Source organism: Talpa europaea, assembly GCF_964194135.1.
Source record: "Talpa europaea genome assembly, chromosome: 10".
NCBI lineage: Eukaryota > Metazoa > Chordata > Mammalia > Eulipotyphla > Talpidae > Talpa > Talpa europaea.
In genome coordinates this window covers 24921260-24943469 of record NC_140077.1, presented here as the reverse complement: position 1 = coordinate 24943469, position 22210 = coordinate 24921260, and the positions used below count along the sequence as shown (strand labels likewise).

Here is a 22210-nt window from a genome sequence, read left to right as displayed (position 1 = left end):
TTATATAAAATACTGCTTTAACTGTATTCATAAAAACAAGCATTTTGTCTATTAAAAAAAAAGGAAAAAAAAAAGCCCTTCACTGAGTAACTTTTATCCTTAAGACAGAATGCAGAATGGTAAAGTCTGCGGCTGGTCTTCCCACCTTGGACTCATTCTTCCCCAACTTCCCCCAGAGCTTGTCAGAAAATGGAAGAATTTTGAAGGGACCCTCAAACTTACTTTCAAAATAGCCATAATGAACATTCATTTTTTTTTTTAAAAGGCCAAATTAGGTTACTCTTGAAGTATATAATCCAGTGAGAGCCAATGAACCTGCAATCCAAGCTCAAGCTACTTTTTCTTTTCTCAAAATCATCATAAAACAGACTCAATCAAATTTAGAATTTTTCTCACGTCCTCCTATGGTAATACAATAAAAATAAGACTCACTTAGCTACAGAGTTCCTGGTTATAAACAGTCAACGAACAGTAAAAGCAGTCTCAGCCATGATTGTTTGGTGCTCATAACCCTCATTTTAATCTAGCATTTCAATAAGCTCAGTTCAAAGATTCTTTGTAATACCCAGAAATTATTTTTCCATACTTCTGGGCTCTAGGAATCTGAGATCAAGTGTAGGCAGGATTTGTTTCTTCTAAGGCCTCTTTCCTTGGCTTCTAGCTAGCTGTCCTCTCCCTGCGTCTTCCTATGGTCTTCCCTCTTTATCTGTGTCTAAATTTCTTCTTCTTATAAAGACACATTGGATTGGGCCCATCCTAGTGACCTAATTTTAGCTGAATTACCCCTTCAAAGACTCTCCCCAGAGACAATTTCTGAGATACAGGGAGTTAGACTTTAACATTATGGATTTGAGGGGACAGAATTAAACCTAAATGCCCTCAAAGATTTTTTAAACAGTGAAACTTAATATATATATATATAAAAGTTTAATAAGGCAATATCATTAGAAATAAAACTTCTAAATATGGGGGGATGGCTTTTTTTTTTTTTTTCATTGCACAATTTTATTTTTGCATACACATTTGCTTAACACTCATTGAATTTCTAGACCAGTTTCAGGCAGCTGGAGAGCCTTTATAAGTAATTTATACTGTCTAGACCCAAGGTATGCAGTAAACACAGTCTGAAGCAAAATGGGAAACAGCATCTTTTTAAAGACAGGTTTAGAAATTCTAATCCAGTAATTTAAGATGTTTCCTTTCTCTGGTAGCAGAGCTGAGTTATACCTGGCTGCTAGGCCTCCATTCACAGGAATAGCCAAGAAAACAGGGTAAAGACCACCCAAAGCAAGACCAACCAATCCTCCCCGTGTTACGGTACAAGTTTCACAATTTAAGTCACCTGTATTCAAAGGTAAATTTACAAAACCTCTGTAAGAAAAATCCGCTGTCAGAAATGGGATCACTGCCATCGGTAAGCCAGAAGCTATACGAGCCTGTGTCACATGTAAGACACGCCGGAAAAGACTATTTGCTATTAGTCCACAGAGAGCTGCGTTAATTCCAACATACGTTGACCCATGTTCAAGTAGATTCCTGTCTGCTTCTGGAAGTTGGTTAATTTTTCTGGCTATAATGAAAATTAAGTTTTCTTTGGCAGTATCACCTGGTTCATGATTTTCCATGTTGAGTAGTAAATTAATTTTTCAATAATGTGTATTCTCGCCCCGCGGCGGGCGCCGCCTCCGAGCTCCTCAGCCGCGCACACGCCCGCGGCAGGACACGTGACCGCCAGCGGCACCCGGGATGGCTTTTAACTATTCTTTCTTATCAAGATGACATTTTCAGAATCAGGGCAGAACCCTGTGGTATGCAAAGGGTAATTCTTCCTCCTCTGTTAATCATTCTTAGGAATTCTTTCTTATATAAAAAGAAAAGGCCCTAAGTTAACAACATGTCTCTATACGTATCTGCAAAATCACACAAAGATACAAGAAAGTCCATTGATGTTTCATTTTCTTTTGCTACCGTAATGATGTTTCCAAATATTTGGTGAAATCCAGAGGCAGCTCAGTAGCAACTTCATTGCAATGTTTCTTTATTAGCTGATTTAAATCTTCATCCAAAAATGAATTCCCTTGTAAAACTTTATCCTGGGGAAAAAAATATTGTATATATAAGTTAAAAATTCATATGGGTCATAAGCAAAAGCCAACAGGTAAGCAAACACACAACCAAACCAGTACATGAAACATAATAATGATAGTGCTGGGTCAGGCTTGGGATATATTGTGTAGTGAATCAAGTAGTCTCCTAACTGTCTCTATAGAATTCCAACCCCAGAAATTCACCCTACCATCAACACCGAAATGTAAAAAAAATCGGCCTATAAAACAATTGAGTAACCTGGAGTCATTATTTACAGATATATTACCTTAGTTTTCATTTCTACTTTAAGAAAAATAAAAGTATCACATACCTTCCTTTTCAAGTTTAAAGATTCAACAGGAGGATTGAATGTCATTGCTGCCATGCTATACATCTCAAAGAGTTCTACAGCTGATCTATAATCACAAATAGAAGAAATATAAACAACTTATCTTTTGTATAACTTGAAAATAATTAGATTATACCCAAATTATACCTAATATAATGAATTAGATTCATTATAATCCTGCTTTTGAAACAAACACATCAACAACACATGTAAAATAAATCCTACATTCCCAGCACCATCCAACTAAAAATCCACCTCTCAGGAGTCGGATCAGTAAATACGGGCTTGGACAGAGAACACTTAGCAGAAGATCTCATGCTCAATACTATCATATCCCAACTCAGCCATTATGTGAACAATAAGCAACTAAGTCTAACTTAGTCATTAGAGCCAGAGGAGAACGGAGTTATCCTCCAAGGGCTTCAAAGTACTCAACCCTTCGTTTAGCGTGGATTCAAAGCAAGGAGAGGGCATTCAGGACAGAATACATATCTATACCTATGTGATGTGAACAAATTCTTAATGATTCTGAGTAAGTGTACATTCTCCCAAAGAGACAGGCAATGACCCAAGGGTTGCAATTAAGCTCACATCCCAAGCTACATTGTTCAGGGGGTGATCATCTTGAGCCTCCCTTCTCAAACCTTGGGATAAACCTGTTCCTCATTTTCTTCCCAAAACATAAATTTCTGGCTTGAAGCAAATATTCAGGATATATGACAAAAATGTGCCAGAAAAGCATCGTGAAAGAGTAAAAGTTTTTCCTCCCTTTTTCAAAACACTGGATAAACTTTGGAATATGCCTTCAACAGAATACTACTCAGCTATTAAAAAAGATGACAGAGTGCCTTCTGGGACAAAAAACAATGGATCTCAAGGTGATTATACCAAGAGAAGTAAATAAGAAAGTAAAAGTTACTGGTTGGGTTTACTTATTTATGGAATAAAAACAACCAAAGAAAATAAACTGAGGGTTTCCCTGGTGGCGCAAGGGGTTAAGCACCGCACTATGAAGCAATCTGCAGCCATTGCAGCACGAGTTCAATCCCCAGCCGGCCAGAGTATTTCAGTCAGTCTGCCTGTTCTGTTCCCCACGCTGTCTCTGGTGAGTCCTCTCAGCCCCCTGCATCTCTGGCCTGTACCCGCTTTTGTATGCATAAATAAATAAATCTTTTTTTAAAAAAAGGAAGGAAATAAACTGACAAAACACAACAAAAACTAATTCTTATAGTATGTAAAAAATATAAATGATTACCAGTGGGGATACCTAGGAGGGAGTAGGACAGGGAAGGTGACTGGCTACCGGCACTGGGACCCTGGTGGAGGGTGAGTGAAGCAAGCATGTGCACATATGAAGGTGTGAAATCCTAACCCTAAACTATATAGCTGTGTGTAGGGTAAGGAAAAATATCAGGCTTTTCTGCCCTCCCACCGTCAGGATAGATGATGGATCCTTGCAGTCCTGAATGCACGCCTGATGGCGGGCACCTGGAATAGGGTGTGGTCATAGGTAGATGGGATTCACCTGGGCTAAGACTGGGCTTTTAAGGGCGGCGTCACGGGGACGCCAGAAGAAGCCGAGAAGCAGCAGAAGCTGAAGGAGAAGCAGAAAAGGCCAGAGAGCCCAGATAGAGTGGAGATTTGCTGGGGGCTGGGAGGACTGCCAGCCTCCCAGCCCCCCAGCACCCCTGCCTGCCACGTACCCGCTGAACCCCAATAAAAACCTGCAAAACCACTGAGGACTCTGACTCCTCCTTTACCCAGTCTGCATGGGATCAGAAAACCTGCACTGTGTCCTGTCCTGCCCTCTACACTGTGCAAATGATTGGCAAGTCAATAAAATTGGGGAAAAATTAAGAAAATGCTCGGGAATAGGTGGGAAGTATGAGGGGGAAAAATAAATGGCCATTATTTAGTAAGGCCAAAAGTCGTTTTTATCCTACCCAGAAGGAAAAGAGTTTGTGAGACACTACAGTTTATATCTCATTTAGAGGGGGAAGCAGCTGACTTATTGCCAGGTAAGAATACAGACCATTTTTTCCAAATCTTCCAGTACTTTAAGAGAAGCTGGACGTGTGATTTTTTAGGTGAATTCCCCCAATATTTAAAAAAGAGCAACTAATTCAATTTTTGTTTAAACTATGAAGAGACAAAAAAAAAAAAAAAATCAACCTGCTGGCGTCTGAGTTTGACCTCTGAATTTAAGAAACCAGTGGGCCTGCCAAGGAGAAAAACCTACAGGAAATATTGAGTGGTGGGTATATTTCAAGGGTGTCCTTTTTTTTTTTCTTTTTCTTTTTTTTTTTTTTTTATTTCAAGGGTGTCTTTTATACCATTTTCTTTTCTGTGTAACTGAAGGACTTCCAAGTTGCTTTGTAGCGGGAAGTTATTACTATATTTTCAACATTTCTGTGTTTTGGGGGTAAACCACTTCTTTTTTAGGAGGCCTCTTTTCCCCATCTGGAAGCATGCCAGGTGAAAGCTGGAAGAAGCTATCCAGGCTTCTTGCAGGTCGGGGTGTTGTACAGAGGCAGCCGCAAGAGCCAAGGAGACAAAATGCACCCCTTCTGGGGGGGTAGGTTCCAAGTCACTTCTCTCTCTCATCTCTCCCTTTCTGTCCCTTAAAGACCATTCAAAAAAAAAAAAAGGGAGTGGGGGAGGGGGAGTAAAGCTGTGTTGGAACTCAAGGGTCTTCACAGAAAGCGAATACCACATTTTCTTACTAACTGCATGAACCTGTGTTCAGGCGCGTGAGGATTCACAGTACTATTCTTTCTCTTATTTGTGAGCCATTTTATGATTAAAAAAAGTTTAAGTGATTACACAAAACAACAAAATCACAGTTTTCTCTTTAGAGTAATTCAGGTCTGCAGTGAGATCAAATTCAGATAATCAACAAGCACGTTATGTTTCAAAATCCATTCAAAACAGACTTCTCACAGTAAACAGCCACCCACTGCAACTGGAGTTTGATGATGAGGCACTGCTGAACGTTACCTGCGGCTCAGCTCTGGTTTGAGTGCTTCAGAGCCTTCCGAAGGTGCTCCAGCCATCAGGTGAGCTGCGAATCTCCGCACTATGGGATGGTAATGTCTCTGAAACAGGAACGGACAACCATATTTGTAAATCAATAACTACAGCAAAGATTTTCTTTCAGAAACACTAATTTTTAAAAAAGATGTGTATGTAATTCACACGAATCATATCCACAGAAAGACTATCATTTTTTCACAGCATTACAACACAAATCCATTTGATGACCAAGCTACCGATCATGTGGCTTAGTCTTATTTTACAGTATGAAAAGAAAAATCAAAATGCAAAATGTCTTTAAGTATAAACAAAGTTAGTCAGCATTTTCTGTAGTCTCACTCTAATGCTACCCACAGTGCAGGATTACAACATGGGTGAAACCCCCTTGAAACTGGCTAGGACTCAACACAAAATGAAGCTGATAATAAATTAGTACTCGCAATTATAACTACCAGGGGGAAACTTTACAAAATTGGTTCACAAAAAAGAATAAAATTAAAATAAATAAATTCAGCTACTCTTACCCTCAGTGCATGCAATTCCCAAAGAGCAGTATTCTGAGCATTACAGTACTCGGGTTCATCCAGCTCAGGGAGGAAGACCCCACTTCCCTGAGATTCATTGTCGAGCAACAGATCTGTTTTGGGAAAAGTCTGTAAAAAAAAGTCACAAGATTCACTCATAGCAGGAATCTAGAAAACTTAGATAAGGGACCAGGAAAAAGAATAACTATAAGAAAGAAAATATCAAAATCAACAAACAACTATGAACTAGAGACACTCTACGAGGGGTGGGGGGCGGGGAAAGGAGGGCTTGGGGTAAAAATAAGGGGGTTGCAATTGTATGGGGAATATAAAAATAAAATTTGAATTAAAAAAAAAGTCACAAGACAGACTCTAAGTTAATATTGTTTTGGCCTCCTTAGTGGAGCAAGGGGTTAAGCACAGCACCATGAAGCTATCTGCAGCCCCTGCAGCACGAGTTTGATCCCTGGCCGGGGAGCAAACCCACATGGTGCAGCAGACCTCTCCTGTCTCGCCCGCTGCTCCCCTCAGCAGTGTATTCCAGTAGATCCGCCTGTTCTGCTCCCCTCTCTGTCTCTGGTGAATCCTCTCACCCTCCCACACATCTGGCCTGTACCCCAGTTATTGTATGAATAAAAAATAAATCTTTAAAAAAAAAAAAAAAAACCTTAGCTCCTAAGCTCCTATTCATCTGTATCATTACTCACATGCATTAATATTCTGTTTGTTGCTAAAATGCCAATGCTTGAATTTGGAAGAACATGAAGAGCAAGAGTACAAAGGCGCTTGATGAAGGCCAGAGCTCGCTGCTGAGAAACCTGCTTTCTGCGCTTAGTTAGCATGACATCAAGGCACTGGAGCACAATCTCGACACCTTCATTGGTAGCACCTAGAACAGTAGATGGACCCATCAGGGATGTTCTCTTTATGAACCTCACTGAACTCCAGAAAAACCCAAGATGAACTGTCATGCCTATCCCAAATCAGGACCCAACCCAAGAAAGGGGTGCTCACTGTTGAAGAGATGCAGTTGGTTGAATCACATACCCAGTCAATTCCAGAAGTTCTCTCTCCCCAAGTCTCAAATGAGAGTAAAGTCAGACTAGCAGGCCAGCATTTGATACATCAACTCCTACTTGTCATATTTCATGGATTATAATTCTGGTCACAACATAGTCTTAAAAGATAAATATTTATTAAAGTTATCTAAACATACATACCTGCATGTAACTTAAACAATGTTTTGTAAAGATGTGTATAGAATTTCATTGGATCGATATTCAGAACATCACCTTGGAAATGACAACAAACATCAATTAGGTGTGTTACAGTCTCCAAAGGAAAAGCAAAAAAAACCTGCTTTTATATCTCACCTTGCCCAGAAAGAATATGAAAAGCAGTCTGGACACAGTGAAGACTCTCTTGATAGCTTAAGTCCTTTTAAAAAAAAGAAAAAAGACCATATTAAAAAAAATAAAAATATTAAGAAGAATAATTACCTTTTACATCTTAAAAACAATTCATAAGTAGAGTTACTTACACCAGACTCAATGAGAGTATGTAAAACTACCAATAAATCATCAAAAAACTCCACATTTACAAGGTGAGCAAACCTAGAATCAAACAAAACTTAGTTAAAAGATAACCAAAAAACAGAAATTAACCAGCTAAAAACTAAGATACTCCAGTGCAGCACAGGAGATTAGCCAAATAAAGTATAATATAGCCATAAAATGAAGTATTATGAACCTTAAAAAAAAAAAATGGATCTACACAAGCTAACGTGGAAAGATACCAAGAGTAACTATTTACCCAAAAAGAAGTAATTCACATTAAAAAAAAAAATTTACAGAACAATATATACAACATAATTCCACATGATGCCACCTCAAATTGCAGGTAACTATCATGACAACCATTACTTTTTTTTTTTTAAAGATTTATTTATTTATGCATACAAAAGCTGGGGTACAGGCCAGAGGTGGAGGTGGATAAGAGGATCCACCTGAGACAGAGTGGGGAACAGAATAGGAATATTGACTGAAATACACTGCTGAGGAGAACAGCGGGCTAGTCAGGAGAGGTCTGCTGTGCCATGTGGGTTGCTCCCTGGCCGGGGATCGAACTCATGCTGCAGAGGCTGCAGATTGCTTCATAGGTTGTGTCTTAACCACTTCCGCCACCAGGAGGCCTGACAAACCATTACTTAGCTGATATCTCCCAAAGGCTCAATGGAATTGACAGACTGGACTAGAGCAATGATGTGCAAGCTGGAGCAGAAAAGCCTCAAGATACATCTGCCCAAACCACTCAAACTGTGATATTAGATAACTACTACAGGGCAAAAAAGAACCAAGACCTGACAGATGAACCTTAGGGACACCTAGAATTTAGTGAGCAAAGGAAGGAGTTAGTGAAGGAGAGCTGAAAATTAAAAGGTATGAAAAAACCAAAAGAGGCAGTGTTATGAACAGTTTCAAGGAAAGACTGGTGACTGGTGAAAAAAGGATGAGACCGGGCCTCCCCAGTGGCGCAATGGGTTGAGCGCTGCACTGTGAGGCTGTCCGCAGCCTCTGCAGTGCGGGTTCAATTCCCGGCCAGCCAGGGAGATATCCACATGGCATGGCAGACCTCTCCTGTCTCACCCGCTGCTCCCCTCAGCAGTGTATTTTGGTCATTCTGCCTGTTCTGTTCCCTGCTCTGTCCCTGGTGAATCCCCTCACCCTCTCACGCCTCTGGCCTGTACCCCAGTCTTATATAAATTTAAAAAAAAAAAAAAAAAAAGAGGATGAGACGTGAGAAGGATACTGGGTGATCGTTAGTGAACCCTATGTAAATTTCATGGCTACATCAGTCTACTTAGAAAGAATCTAAAAGGTTTCAACCTACACAGCCCTTACTTGGCAAGACCTTCTAGAACTGCTGGCAGGAGAGGTGACCTCTGGGCCTTCTTCAATATTCTGAAGTAGGTTACAAACACAATATTCAAAGTCTCTGTGTGCTGGGAGACGAAACAGACAAAAAGACTTCAGTGATCTATTATCCTTCCCCTGAGTTACACCATAACTGTGACTCTCAAAGCTCTGCCTTCCCACCCTGCCACAACTGAATCTAGGAGCGCCAGCAAAACTGAATGAAGACACACATCTGGTGATTTCATAAAACTGACAGTGATCACACCACAGTTTCTTTCATACCACGTACCTTAGCCTCCTGAAATAAATCAACATTATACAGCAAATTGAAGCAATAAATCTCTCGTTAAAATCACTTAACCAGTTTTTTTAAAAGCATAAGAGAATGGAAACTGCCTACCAGTTTAAGTTTTTTCTCAGTACTCTCTGAGGCTTCTGCCTCCCGAAGCTCTCGCTCTAATTTCTCTTCTGCTTTCTTCCACTGAAAGTAGATAGAAAAAAAAGTATGTACCCCGTGAGAAAAAAACCTTCAAAATCATGATATATCAATACTGTAAATCTCATACAATGACATCATTGGCTATCTATGGATAGAAATATGAGAAAATTATAGAAAACATGGATAAGCACCACACACAAACCAAATTCATGACAGTGCCTCCTGGGAGGGAAGGCAGAAGAATGAGATCAGAGAGTAGAACAAAGGAGATTCCAACTGTCACTGATGTTTTCTTTCTTTTCAAGAAAAAAAGTGGAATAGCAGATACATGGGATATGCTATATTAGTCTCTGAAATGTTCTGTATTTTAAATATAAAGTTTTCAAGAAAGAAAGAACATGCCACGCCCCTCACCAAATTATTTTTTTTAAGGTTTTTTTTTTTTTTTTTTTTTTATAGAGGCATGCTTTTTATTTATTTGCTGGTTTGTTTGTTTGTTTTGTTTATACATGCACTGGGTACAGTCAGAAGCGCGGGAGGGTGAGAGAATTCACCAGAGCCAGAGCGGGGAGCAGAGCAGGCAGAAGGACCGAAGTACACTGCTGAGGGGAGCAGCGGGCGGCAGGAGAGGTCTGCACGCCATGTGGGACCCTCCCCTGGTGGCCGGGGGGCAGCCGGGGATCGAACCGGCGCCGCAGAGGCCGCGCGCAGCTTCGCAACCCAGCGCTCAACCGCTGCGCCACGGGGGAGGCCCTAAATTATTATTGTTACATCATCTATTGCTACATCATCTAAGTACAATCATTAATGGTACTTCCTACATCTATTTACACACAATGCAGAAGACCAGGTACTGTATCCAGTTCAACAAAATGCCATTTTCCCCACTCCTTTATGCCTACACTGTGATTTTAATTTAAAATCAAATAAAACAGAAAAGGAAATAAATCAAACCTTTCTCTGCATTCTTGACAGGGTTTTTCTCTTTTCTTTGAAAGTCATGAACTTTTTTGGTTTATTAATGTCCTCAGTATCTTTTTTCACTTCTACTTCCTTGATTCTTAGGCACAAGAAAGTTTTTAACATCTAATATTGATAAAAACACAAACACAAGCTTAATGTTTATTCTGCCCTCAAAAACCATAGAGAAAACAAGCATTTAATTAACAACATCTCTGGACCACTGCAGAAGGAGAGAACATAAATTAGGTATTTCTAAGCCAGCTTTAATTTATCAAATCAGTTTCAGTTATGAAGTCAATAGTATCAATCAACATCTTTTTTTCCCCAAAACAAAATAACTTAAAGGCTAGTGTTATTCATTTTAAGACAATTTATTTTCCATTAAGCCAATAGGTCTCCAAGTTCAACAAGCATCAGCATCACCTAGAGGCTTTGTTAAAGCACAAATGGCTAGTTTCAATGTCCCCAGAGTTTCTGATTCAGAAGGTCCGAAATGGGGCTCCCAAATTTGTATTTGTAATTCCCAACCAATGCTGGCCCAAGGACCTCAATGAGAAGGACGGCTTTAAATCATTCAAAAAATTCAGAAACTAATTTGGAAGTCAGTGTTTTATGGGCCACTGCAACCATTTAAACACAAAGACAAAAGAGGGGCCTCCCTAGTGGCGCAGGGGTTAAAGACACAGCGCTATCAAGCTGTTACCAGAAACTGTAGCCTGAGTTCGATCCCCAGCCAGGGAGCTGACCCACATGGCAGAGCCGACCTCTCCTAGCCCCACTATGTCTCTAGTGAATCTCTCACCCCCTGCACCTCTGGCCTACACCCCAGTTCTTGTATGCATAAATAAATAAATCTTTAAAACAAAGTTTCCACAGTATAAACCCATTTTTTATTTTGAAATATAAACAAGCACATATGTCTACATCTGCATAGATAAACATCTTATAAAGATACACAACAAATTGTCAAGAGGGATTGCATTTGGGAAATTGAGTAATTTTACTTTCTATACCTCTAAAAGGAATAAAATCCACATAACTGAAAATCAGTCTTGTAATTTAAAAACAATAAAATGTAAAGAAACAAAAGGCTTACTTACCTCTGGCCGAACTTCATAATTTCTGCCCTTCACAAAACCAGAAATCACTTTAATCACACCAAGGGAAGCTTGACCTAATTTATCTTGTTTAAAAAGTTTTTTAACTGCCTCACAACACATTTCAGATATCTGAAAAATAAAATGTTATAATAAACCAATGTACTCAATCTCTGCACTACTGACATTTTGAGCCAAATAAATTCTTCATTGTGGAGACTGTCCTATGCACTGTAGGAAGCTTAAAGCCTTCCTGGTCTTATAATACCTTCCGCCACTGCAATCATGACAATCAGAACTGTCTGGCCTCTTATACCCTGGAAGGCAAAACAGCCTCCTGTTCGGAACTAAACTACTGTCTAGAGACTCTTCCTACAGACACGGTGTTTATCAAAGGCTCTCTATTTTAGCAATAAAAACTCCAAAGGAAATCTGAGATTTAAAAAAAAAAAATATTGCAGGGCTTCCCTGGTGGCGCAAGGGGTTAAGATGAAACCTATGAAGGTATCTGCAGCCACTGTAGCATGAGTTTGATCCCCGGCCAGGGAGCTACCCACATGGCACAGACCTCTCCTGACTCGCCCGCTGCTCCCCTCAGCAGTGTATTGCAGTCGGTCCACCTGTTCTGCTCCCCACTTGTCTCTGGTGAATCCTCTTACCCTCCCTACACATACTTCTGGCCTGTACCCCAGCTGTATGCATAAATAAATAAATCTTTTTTAAAAAATCACATCATCTGTCATTTTCTGTTAAGGGCAACAGCAACAATTATTTAGAGCAACACACCACTTTTGATATGTCATTCATGAGAGGGACGATCAATACAATGATGTTGTTGTGAAAATTGAAATGTGGAAGAGCCACCAACAGTTCACACAGGCTCTTCACAGCCACCTCGGCCAGGCCTTTGTATGCCTTTAAGGAAAGGACATTACTTTTCTTCAGCTTCCTTTGCTTCCAGTCTAATCAAAAGAAAACTACAGTTACTTTACTCATTAGTTGTCACTTCTACTAATTAGCTTTCATTCACAAAAATCAGTAATAATATAAATAACAGGAAAACTCAATACACCATGGAAATTCTTAAATGAATTGTGTCTATACTTACACACAGTACAAATGTTATCATTCAGGGCCTCCCTGGTAGCGCAAGCGGTTAAGACACAACCTATGAAGCTATCTGCAGCTACTGCAGCATGAGTTTGATCCCAGCCAGGAAGCTACCCACGTGGCATAGCAGACCTCTCCTGACTCGCCCGCTGCTCCCCTCAGCAGTGTATTTCAGTAGATCTGCCTGTTCTGCTCCCCACTCTGTCTCTAGAGAATCCTTTCAGCCCCCCATGCCTCTGGCCTGCTCTTTTGTGCATAAATAAATAAATCTTAAAAAAACAAATGTTATCATTCAAATTTGTCTGCCGTCATCCACGTCATGGCTCTAGCAACAATTACAAGAATCTTGGCTTTTTATAATCTACAAGATATATTAAGAGGACAAGCATCCTCAAGAGTAAGAAAAGAGGGGCCTCCCCTGGTGGCGCAGCGATTGAGCGCTGGGCTGCGAAGCTGCCCGCAGCCTTTGCAGTGCCGGTTCGATCCCCGGGCACTGGCGAGGGTCCCACATGGCGTGACAGACCTCTCTTGTCCCGCCCGCTGCTCCCCTCAGCAGTGTATTTCGTTCGTTCTGTTCCCTGCTCTGGCTCTGGTGAATTCTCTCACCGTCCCATGCTTCTGACTGTACCCAGTGCTTGTATGGATAAATGAATAAATCTTTAAAAAAAAAAAAAAAAAGAGTAAGAAAAGAAAGAGCGACAGAGAGCTGGATATTTTAAAGGAGTCCCTGGGTTGGGCTCTAAGAAGGCTTTCCCTAAAAACTAGATCTAAGACAAGAAATCTGCATTCAAATCCTAGTCATCTACTAATTTAATAAGGAATATGAGCAAATTCCAAACTCTCTGACAGTCTCTTTCATGTTGCAAAACCCCAAGAACTTAAAACATCATTTCAAACTTCTTGCTGATATTCTATGGTATCTTTTATCCAGGAGGTCCAAAAGAGTTTTTAAATTCTCCTTCAAAGTAACTAATTACTCACAGTACCCCTTTTCTAGAATTTCTATATACATATTCTGTTCCCCTGTCACAGCATGTTATTATGAGAATATGAAAATATGCTATTTTTCCTAGAGTAGGTTCAAAACCTCTCCATCATACACAGAAATAAGAAAGATAATACGGATGACAGTACCTTTGTTTTAAACTTGCTTCTCACATATTTAATTTTTCCTTTAACATACTGTACTTACTGTAACTAAGAGCCTTATCTCTATTTACTTTTAAAGCTGTAAGACTTCATGGACAGGTGAACAGATAAAATGGGGTATATAGATACAATGGAATATTGAGGAAAAAGGCTGACTCTAGCCTCTTTTCCTGACCATACACTATCTGACTTTCAACAAACAACACAGAATATAGAATTCACTTTCCTGACCAAAGCTATGTATGACACATATTTTTAAGATATGCTTATTATACCTTTAACCATTTGCTCCAGATTCTCTAAATAAAATTTATATTGGCTAACCAAGCCTTCTTCAAATTCTCTTAACTTTTGAGTTTCTTTGCGGGTCTGAAAAGAAAAAAAAAAATTCAGCAATTTTTTTTAAATCAAAATAATTAAATCTTTAAATTAGCATAAATTGTGAGTGCCTACTCACTACTTACACCACTACTGCAAAAATAAACAAAAAACCTACTTATATTTCTCCCATCTCTAGCTCTTTAAAATTTTCAGCTTATTTTGTGCAATAACTACAACTAGAATTACCTTGATAGATTTTTCTGCTTCTGTTAGGGGTCGGATTTTATATGAAGGAGTAATGTCCTTAAATAATTCCATTAGAGAAACTACCACCAGCTTTCGAACTGTAACGGCCACATCAGGATCCTGTTCCATCAGCATGGAACGTAGTTCTTTTAATTTCTTAATCTGTGAAAGAAACAACTTGTAAGGTTAGAGAAATCATGGCAAAACAATTACGAACAAATGACAACAGCCCCATATCTGGCATAAGAATTTACACGACTCACAAGAGTCTAGACAAGCTTTACATAACTCCACACTGCATATTACCAACAGATACATCACTGAAGTTGTAAGTCATAATTTTGTTTAATTTAAAAAACTGCAGGGGGTTGGGACACAACCTATGAAGCAGTCCACAGCCTCTGCAGCATGAGTTCAATCCCCGGCCGGCAAGGGAGCAACCCACATGGCGCAGCAGACCTCTCCTGACTTGCCCGCTGTTCCCCTCAGCAATGTATTTCAGTCAGTCTGCCTGTTCTGTTCCCCACTCTGTCTCTGGTGAGTCCTTTCACCCTCCACGCCTCTGGCCTGTACCCCAGCTCTTGTATGCATAAATAAACCTTTAAAATAAATAAATAAACAAACAAGTAAATAAATAAATAAATAATAACTGCAAATTCTACCCATACTTACTGAAATATATTAAGACATACCAAATATATTAATTACCTATCCATGAATTAAATATAATATAATCCATTTAACTCTAGCTTCAACAAGACTCATACGAAGATTATTTATCTGATGTAATGCAGAAGTTGAATAATTGTTCTCAACAAATGTACCAGGCTTGATGAATTACTGCTACTGCTGGAGCAATATCTTAAGAAACAACACTCAGGTTGGTTAGCAATGTTCATCACCATAGAAACACAAATAAACCACTTTTTGTAATCCCTGATGTATATGAAATGAGGCATCTGGCTCCAGAATTAGAAGACCTGGGTTGCATGTAGTGTTAAAATATGGGGGAAAAAAAAAAAAATCACTTGAATTTTTTTTTTTAAGATTTTTTTTTTTTTATTTATGTACACAAGAACTGGGGTACAGGCCAGAGGTATGGGAGGGTGAAAGAATTCACCAGAGACAGAGCAAGGAGCAGAACAGGCAGATCTACTGAAATACACTGCTGAGGGGAGAAGCTGGCGAGACAGGAGAGGTCTGCTGCGCCATGTGGGTATCTCCCTGGCTGGCCGGGAATTGAACCAGTGCTGCAAAGGCTGCGAACAGCTTTACAGTGCTGCGTTCAACCCGCTGCACCACCAGGGGAGGCTCCACTTGAATTTTTTAAGGCTGTTTTTCAGTTATAATACAAGCGAGAACTAGTCCAAATTCCCTTTCCCAATTCTGCTCCCGATCATGCCCTCTCTTTATTAGAAAAAAATAATACTCCAAAGCATGCTCACATGAAATTTTTTCTATAAATGTATATATCTATTTTATTGTCCAATAAACAAATATTTGTCACAGGAGGATGCAAGGGACACCAATAAAACAATATAATAATACCATTAAATGAGTTCATGTATATTTTATCATTCAGTCCTTACAATAAAGTTTTTAAGTAGGCACCATCCACTTTTTAGAGAAGAAAATAAATCTTGGGTAAAGCAACATACCCAAAGTCTGATAGTCCTCAGCAAAGAATTAAATCTCAGATTTCCTGAGTCCACACATCATAATTATCACCTTCTTCACACTATACCACTGATAACTTTCTGACCAATTTCACCAAAAATATTTTCCACTTAAAAGTATTACTGAACTAATCTCACTGACTTAGTTCCTATTAAAAACTCTATAGATCAGCCAAGCAAACCTGGAAGTAAATTTCTCTTCTCCAGCACAATTCATGTTTACACTCACAACTTTCAGAGTTACAACATTAAGCTCAACAGCTTCATTTAGAGATGAGGAAAATAAGATTCAGTTCAAGTGGCTTTATTAAGATCACAGAAGTAATAGATTCAGACACAGGATTAAGCTAAGATTCTGTCTACTATTTCATTATAACCCAGTGGCTCTGCTTTATGTATTCTTACATATAGCTTAATAAAAGAATCTTAATATATTAAATATTTAAACCACATATAACATGAAGGGCCTAAAGAAATTAATGTTACTTACATTACTTTCTGGATCTGATAATATGGCAGATGCCAAGACTGCAATATGCATTTTCTTCTCCTGTAGTTTCCTCTTTCTCTCAATTAAATGTTCTTCTAATGTCAGCTCTCTAATGGGCTCTTCAATGATCTCTGAAACAGAAGAGGTTTCCTATCTTAAGTGTGTCTTATTTACTATATCCAAGCACCTTAACTAACATAATACATAATATTAACTTTTATTGAGCACTTGCCATGAGACAAGATTACTACACCTCATCCTCTCAAAAAATCACATGAGGCAGGTCCAATCTTTAGCCCCACACTGTAGCTAAATAAACTGATGCAAAGGGAAAGTAACTTGTCTAAGCTCATAAATGTGGCAGAATAAGAATCAAACCCAGAGAGCCTGACTCTGAATTCATGCTCTTTACTATGCCAATAAAATTACAATTCATATTCATTAAGGGAAAGGGGTAGTGGACTTAGTTTTTTTTAAGAGTATTGAATACTCTCTCCTTTCTTTTCAACGCTATGCAGTCCTTTGAACTATGCAAAATCTATCCACCTGAAGAAAGTCATATGTAATTAGGTTTCATAAAGAACTAATCTATAGTAAGCTTATATAGGGTGATTAAAAAGTTAAGTAGTTCTGGGCCTCCCTGGTGGCACAGCGGTTGAGCGCTGGGCTGCGAAGCTGCCCGCAGCCTCTGCAGCGCCAGTTCGATCCCCAGCCACTGGGCGACGGTCCCACACGGCACGCAGATCTCTCCTGTAGCCCGCTGCTCCCCTCAGCAGTGTATCATCTGTCTGCCTGTATTGTTTCCGGCTCTGGCTCTGGTGAATTCTCTCACCCTCCCGTGCTTCTGACTGTACCCAGTGCTTGTATAAATAAACAAATAAATCTTAAAAAAAAAAAAAATAGAATAAAGAAAGGTCCTCCGATTAAAAAAAAAAATTAAGTAGTTCTGACCTGTAATTTCATTTATACTAATAAGATTTGTACGTGAAAGCAAATTTAACCAGCTTGTTCTATCCCAGACCAATAGTTTCAAATAACATATTCAGTTTAACTTTGATTAAAACTGTGGTAGCTACTACAAACCTACATGTGATTACCTAAAACAGACATATGTAAAGTGTAATTGCTCGCAGAAAGAACTTAAATGATTTCACATCACAGAATCATTTTTGTAATTTTGTAAAGCTATCTGTAGACAAGTCTAAGTCCTTCGCTTACAATTAAAAAGAATTCAAAACTACCAATGTACAAGACTTGTCATGCCTGCCTATATATTACACACATAAATGCATAGAATTTTCCAAATAAAAGCAACAAAGAATTAAATTCCACAAAATGAGACTTTCAAAATGTGGGAAAATGTTCAAAATGATGTTGAAATGACCAGTACTCAAAAATACACATTTCAGATTTCACCTATGATTGATTTACATTTCGCATTGCATACTATTGACTACGCAAAAAAATGTAATGTTCAACTAACAATTTACTAACTATAAAGATGCATCATATTACCTTCCTCAAGTTCCAGCTCTTCTTGATCCTCTTCTTCTTGGTTACTGTCAATAACTACATGGAAAATGTATATTATAAATGTGATAAAATATGTAAGTGGGGACATCACAAAGAAAAGTAGGGAAGTGATTATAAAACTCAGCAAGGTAGTTACTTTTGTGAAGAAGGAGCAATTAGTGATTAAAGGGCACACCAGGGAAGTGTCTGGGTATTGCTGGCAATATTTGTATCTTGTCTCAATGGTGGTTTATGGCAAAGTTTTTCACAACATTGGTTTCTGGACTTTTCTGTGTATTTTATTTCACAAGAATAAAAACACACATAAGAAAAAAGGGCTGACCAATATGAATATGCTCTAATTTTAGAAACAAGATTTGGTGAAATGCTCTGAAAAAAAATCACATTAACACTGCAGTTTCAATGGTACTTAAAGTAAAACAGACACCCTAGATAATTATTTCTGGCCAAAATCATCAAGCATGCTATGACTAATTGTAGTTACCTCTGTTTTTTGTAGATATGGGTAAAAGTCAAAATAAAATTAATTTTACATTAAAAAATTTTACATTAAAAAAATGTGATTCTAGTGAGAAACTATATTTTGAATACACTGGCTGTTTAAATTTACCTGGCTTCTCCCTGGTCTGCGGGATTATACCACTTTTATCTTTGATGGGAAGCAAGTGAATCAGTTCCTTCTCTGGTGCAGTTTGCAGAGTTCTTGGTATTTTTTCATATTTATCTATAATGTGCTCATGTTTTCGTTTCTTGGCATGAACAGGCTCACTGCAGAAAAAAATTTTCAATTTTCAGTTTTAATGCATCTAAAAAGGAAGCCAGAAACCTAAGACACAGGTAAACAAACTACTTAACGAGACCTTCAACAAGTATGTAGATTATCAGCAACTAGACCAGGCACTCAAAATAGTAAATGAATAAATGAACTGTTTACCATGAAGATGCAGCCCACTGTGAAAGTTACAGCAGATCTGATTTTGAAGACGTCTATAGAATCAAGGGTGACATCATGCTGTTTGACTTTCCCAAAAACCTTCAGAGCACAGTATGGACTTAGGAGTCAAAAAAAAAATTCTAAGTTTAAATTTCAGATCCACTACTTGTGATTATGGGAAAGCATTAGTTTCTCCTCCGTGAATAGGAATAATGCCTTTTTAATAATGTAGAGAATAACAAAATAATCAAAAAGAACTCAGAACCATTCCACCAAAGAGAGAAAAGCATTCTTCAGAGAATAGCATTCATCCCATCTTCCCTCTACTTCACTATTCTAACTCAAAAGAAAAAAAGGTGCACACTAAATAAAATCAGCTTTATTTGTGAACATTCTTTATTTAGAAAAGAAACACATCGTGTTCAGAGGTGAACATCTTGCACTGACCACCTAAGTAAAAATCAGATACAAGTGTTTAACCCCAAAAGTATCTGATTATAATCTAAATGAAGTCATTACCTAGAAGAAAGATCTCTTGTTAAGAAAGAGGCTCTTTGTCCTAGATCCTGCAATAATTGTAAGTCATCTTCATCCATCATATCTAAAGGAAGGGCTTCCTCTTCTTCTTCCTCTTCCCTCTCAATCCGCTTAGCTGTTCCACCAAAAAAAATAATAAAATAAAATTTAAAAAGAGAGAAACAAGTATTAAAGATGGACGACTGTGCATTTTTTATGTCCCAATCAGAAAAGTGTATGCTTCTCTAATACCTGAGACCAGTATTTTGAAATGGAAGCACCACTGCCATATTGGACAACTCTTTGTTGTACTGGGATGTCCTGAGCTAGGCAAAATGCTAGCATCTCTGACCCTTGAAAACTAAATGCCACACACACAGGCCTCCTGGTGGACTAGAGGTTAATCTCAGCACTATCACCACCACAGCCTGAGTTCTATCCCCAGACAGGGAGCTGACCCACACATGGCGCAGCAGACATCTCCTGTCTTGCAGGCTGCTCCCCTCAGCAATGGATTTCAATAGATCCACCTGTTCTGCTCCCCACCCTGTCTCTGGTGAATCCTCTCAACACTGCCCCCCCACACACACACACAGAGCTCTGGCCTACACCCCAACTCTTCTACCCAAAATAAATAAATGTCGCACAGCTGGTACACAACAAAAATCAAGGGAAAACCTCCAGTTTCCTAACTTCCGGTCCAATGTCTTTTTATCAATCACATCATGTCACAAAGTTATCAAACTAAATATGTCAGGCTTAAGAGAGAAATGACAGAAGACTGAATAATTTAAGTTTGTAAAGAACTGGTCTGACTCAAAATGGTCTTATTCTATAGCTATTTTGAGTAGTTGGAATTCTTGAATAGTTTTACAAAACAATAACCCTGACAATCACAACTCTATTTCACTCCAAGTTCCCAAATCAAAGCCCAGAGTTTACAAAACTAAGCTAACCTTGGCAACACTGTCAAAAATGCACCAAGAAAGAGCAATGTTCTCAGCTAACTGCCAGTGAACGGGAAAGTGGCACTGCATGGGAACAAACATTCACTTATAGGGCTGCTATGAATTTGTTTTCCCAAATAGTGTTATCTTCAGTTCTGCTTTCCATACAAACTAAAAGCAGAGGCTCTTTTTCACAATGAATACTATACTGAATTATTTCTCATACTAAAATAAAGCAAACTATCTTTACCTTACCTTAGCTATTCTTAAGAAAATATGAGAACAAGAAGAGTGATTACTAGAAAGCAAAGTGATTTCATAAAGTACATTTTAGAACAAATCAATGGAAACTAGAGCACATTAATACTTTCACAATTACCTGGTCGTTTTTCTTTCGGGTGCTCCAGTGGAATGGGTTTCTTAGACACAGCATCTTTTACAGCTTGCCTTAGTTTCCTCTGTTCTTTTCGATACTTCTTGAGAGTGCTTTGTTGTTTAAATTGCTTATTTTTAAGCTTGTTTTCAAGTTTGACTTTACTGGTTTTTATCAATTTCCGAAAGCTTGGGACCTGTTTTTTATTTCTTCTCTAGAAAACAACAGAGAAGCACTGCATATCCAAGGACTTAAACTAATTTGTCTTTAAGATTAGGTTAAGTTTATTACAAATTTCCTTAAGCCAGTCCCACAATTTTAATGCCTCATAGCCATGAATCTTGCATATAAACGCTAGAAAAAAACCTATGGTGTTAATCCTACAAAACAGCCATAAGGTATCAGTTATTCAAGTTAATACACAATTATCCAAAAGGCTCTTAATAACAAAAAATGTTAAGAACCACTAAATGTAATGGCAAATAGTTATTTCTGGTCAGCTCAACATCTCAGCGCAAAAATGCTAGCTGGTTTCTTTAGCAATAACAGATATTGACATACTACTTTCCCGCTTACAAACTGCTACATTATCCCAACACACCCTAGTTGAGGGATTGCTGTGATCATTCTACATTACTGATGAAGCTAAGGCTTTATTAAAGAGATTGTGTTAACTTGTCAAAGACCTCTAAACTAAGGAAGGCGAAACGGAATTCAAACTCTCCAGCTGATGACTCCAATTTCTGTGAAAACCGTAGCAGATCACTTGCTTATCCCTCTCCCCTTAGCCTTTATTGGCAAAAATAGCCTTGCCTCAGGTCCCAAGACTCAAAAACTCACTGAGGCCAGAACTCTGCTTCTCAGCAATAAAATAAGGAGTCCGAAAGCTGGTCTCCAACAACCCTACAAGGTCTGACATCCTCCGGATACACGTCGGAGCTCGCTGATCTCGCCCCTGCAGCGAGGGAAGCTCAGGTGGGCGGTGGGACCGCCCGATGGAAGAGTGACAGCCAGGAGCGAGCCCCTATACAACCAGGTCACCGCCCCTATACGAGGGCGAAAACCAGCCGCAAGGCTATACCAGGCAGTGACTGTCAATCAAGGGGACCTGAGCCGCGGGAACCGGCTTCTGAAAAGACTTACCGCCTTCATCCTCACGGCTGATCGGAGCCCAGGCCCGACAAATTCTCTAGGCGCAGGGAGAATCCAGATACGCCAAGAGGATCAAACACGTGCGGAAATCGCGACGCCGCACACAAGCCGGAAGTTCCCGCTGGGCCCGCCCCATTTGCGTCACCGGAAATGGGGGCGGGACTTCCACAGACAGACTCGGGCCTGCGCCCTCTGGTGGCGGCTGTCCTGCCCCTCGGCTGCCCTCGCCCAGGGCTGCGCTGGGCAAATGCTGGTTTCGCCCGAGGGATTTTCTTCTCTCTTCTAGGATCTTGTGACTGTCGTCGCATTTCTTTCCCTGTGTTGAGAAATAGGTCTCCTACCCTCGGAACGAAAA

At 39.2% G+C, this 22210-nt stretch overlaps 2 protein-coding genes across 2 annotated transcripts; both read right to left on the bottom strand.

Annotated features, from left to right (window-relative positions):
- Nucleotides 1-1034: 1034 nt before the first annotated feature.
- LOC311179026 (transmembrane protein 126A-like) lies at nucleotides 1035-1838 on the bottom strand (the record flags this gene model as incomplete). The annotated part of the gene is made up of 1 exon (XM_084245876.1): nucleotides 1035-1838. The coding sequence occupies exon 1, from the start codon at nucleotides 1623-1625 to the stop codon at nucleotides 1035-1037; it is 591 nt and encodes a 196-aa protein (XP_084102002.1). The 5' UTR covers nucleotides 1626-1838.
- Nucleotides 1839-1964: 126 nt separating this feature from the next.
- Nucleotides 1965-21855, bottom strand: NOC3L (NOC3 like DNA replication regulator; the record flags this gene model as incomplete). The annotated part of the gene is made up of 21 exons (XM_084245424.1): nucleotides 1965-2093; nucleotides 2420-2504; nucleotides 5435-5532; nucleotides 5995-6123; nucleotides 6702-6883; nucleotides 7215-7286; nucleotides 7368-7431; nucleotides 7535-7607; nucleotides 8895-8995; nucleotides 9310-9390; nucleotides 10303-10434; nucleotides 11412-11540; nucleotides 12195-12370; nucleotides 13943-14036; nucleotides 14235-14396; nucleotides 16401-16531; nucleotides 17916-17969; nucleotides 18544-18701; nucleotides 19387-19519; nucleotides 20710-20917; nucleotides 21847-21855. The coding sequence occupies 21 exons, from the start codon at nucleotides 21853-21855 to the stop codon at nucleotides 1965-1967; spliced, it is 2400 nt and encodes a 799-aa protein (XP_084101550.1).
- Nucleotides 21856-22210: the final 355 nt, after the last annotated feature.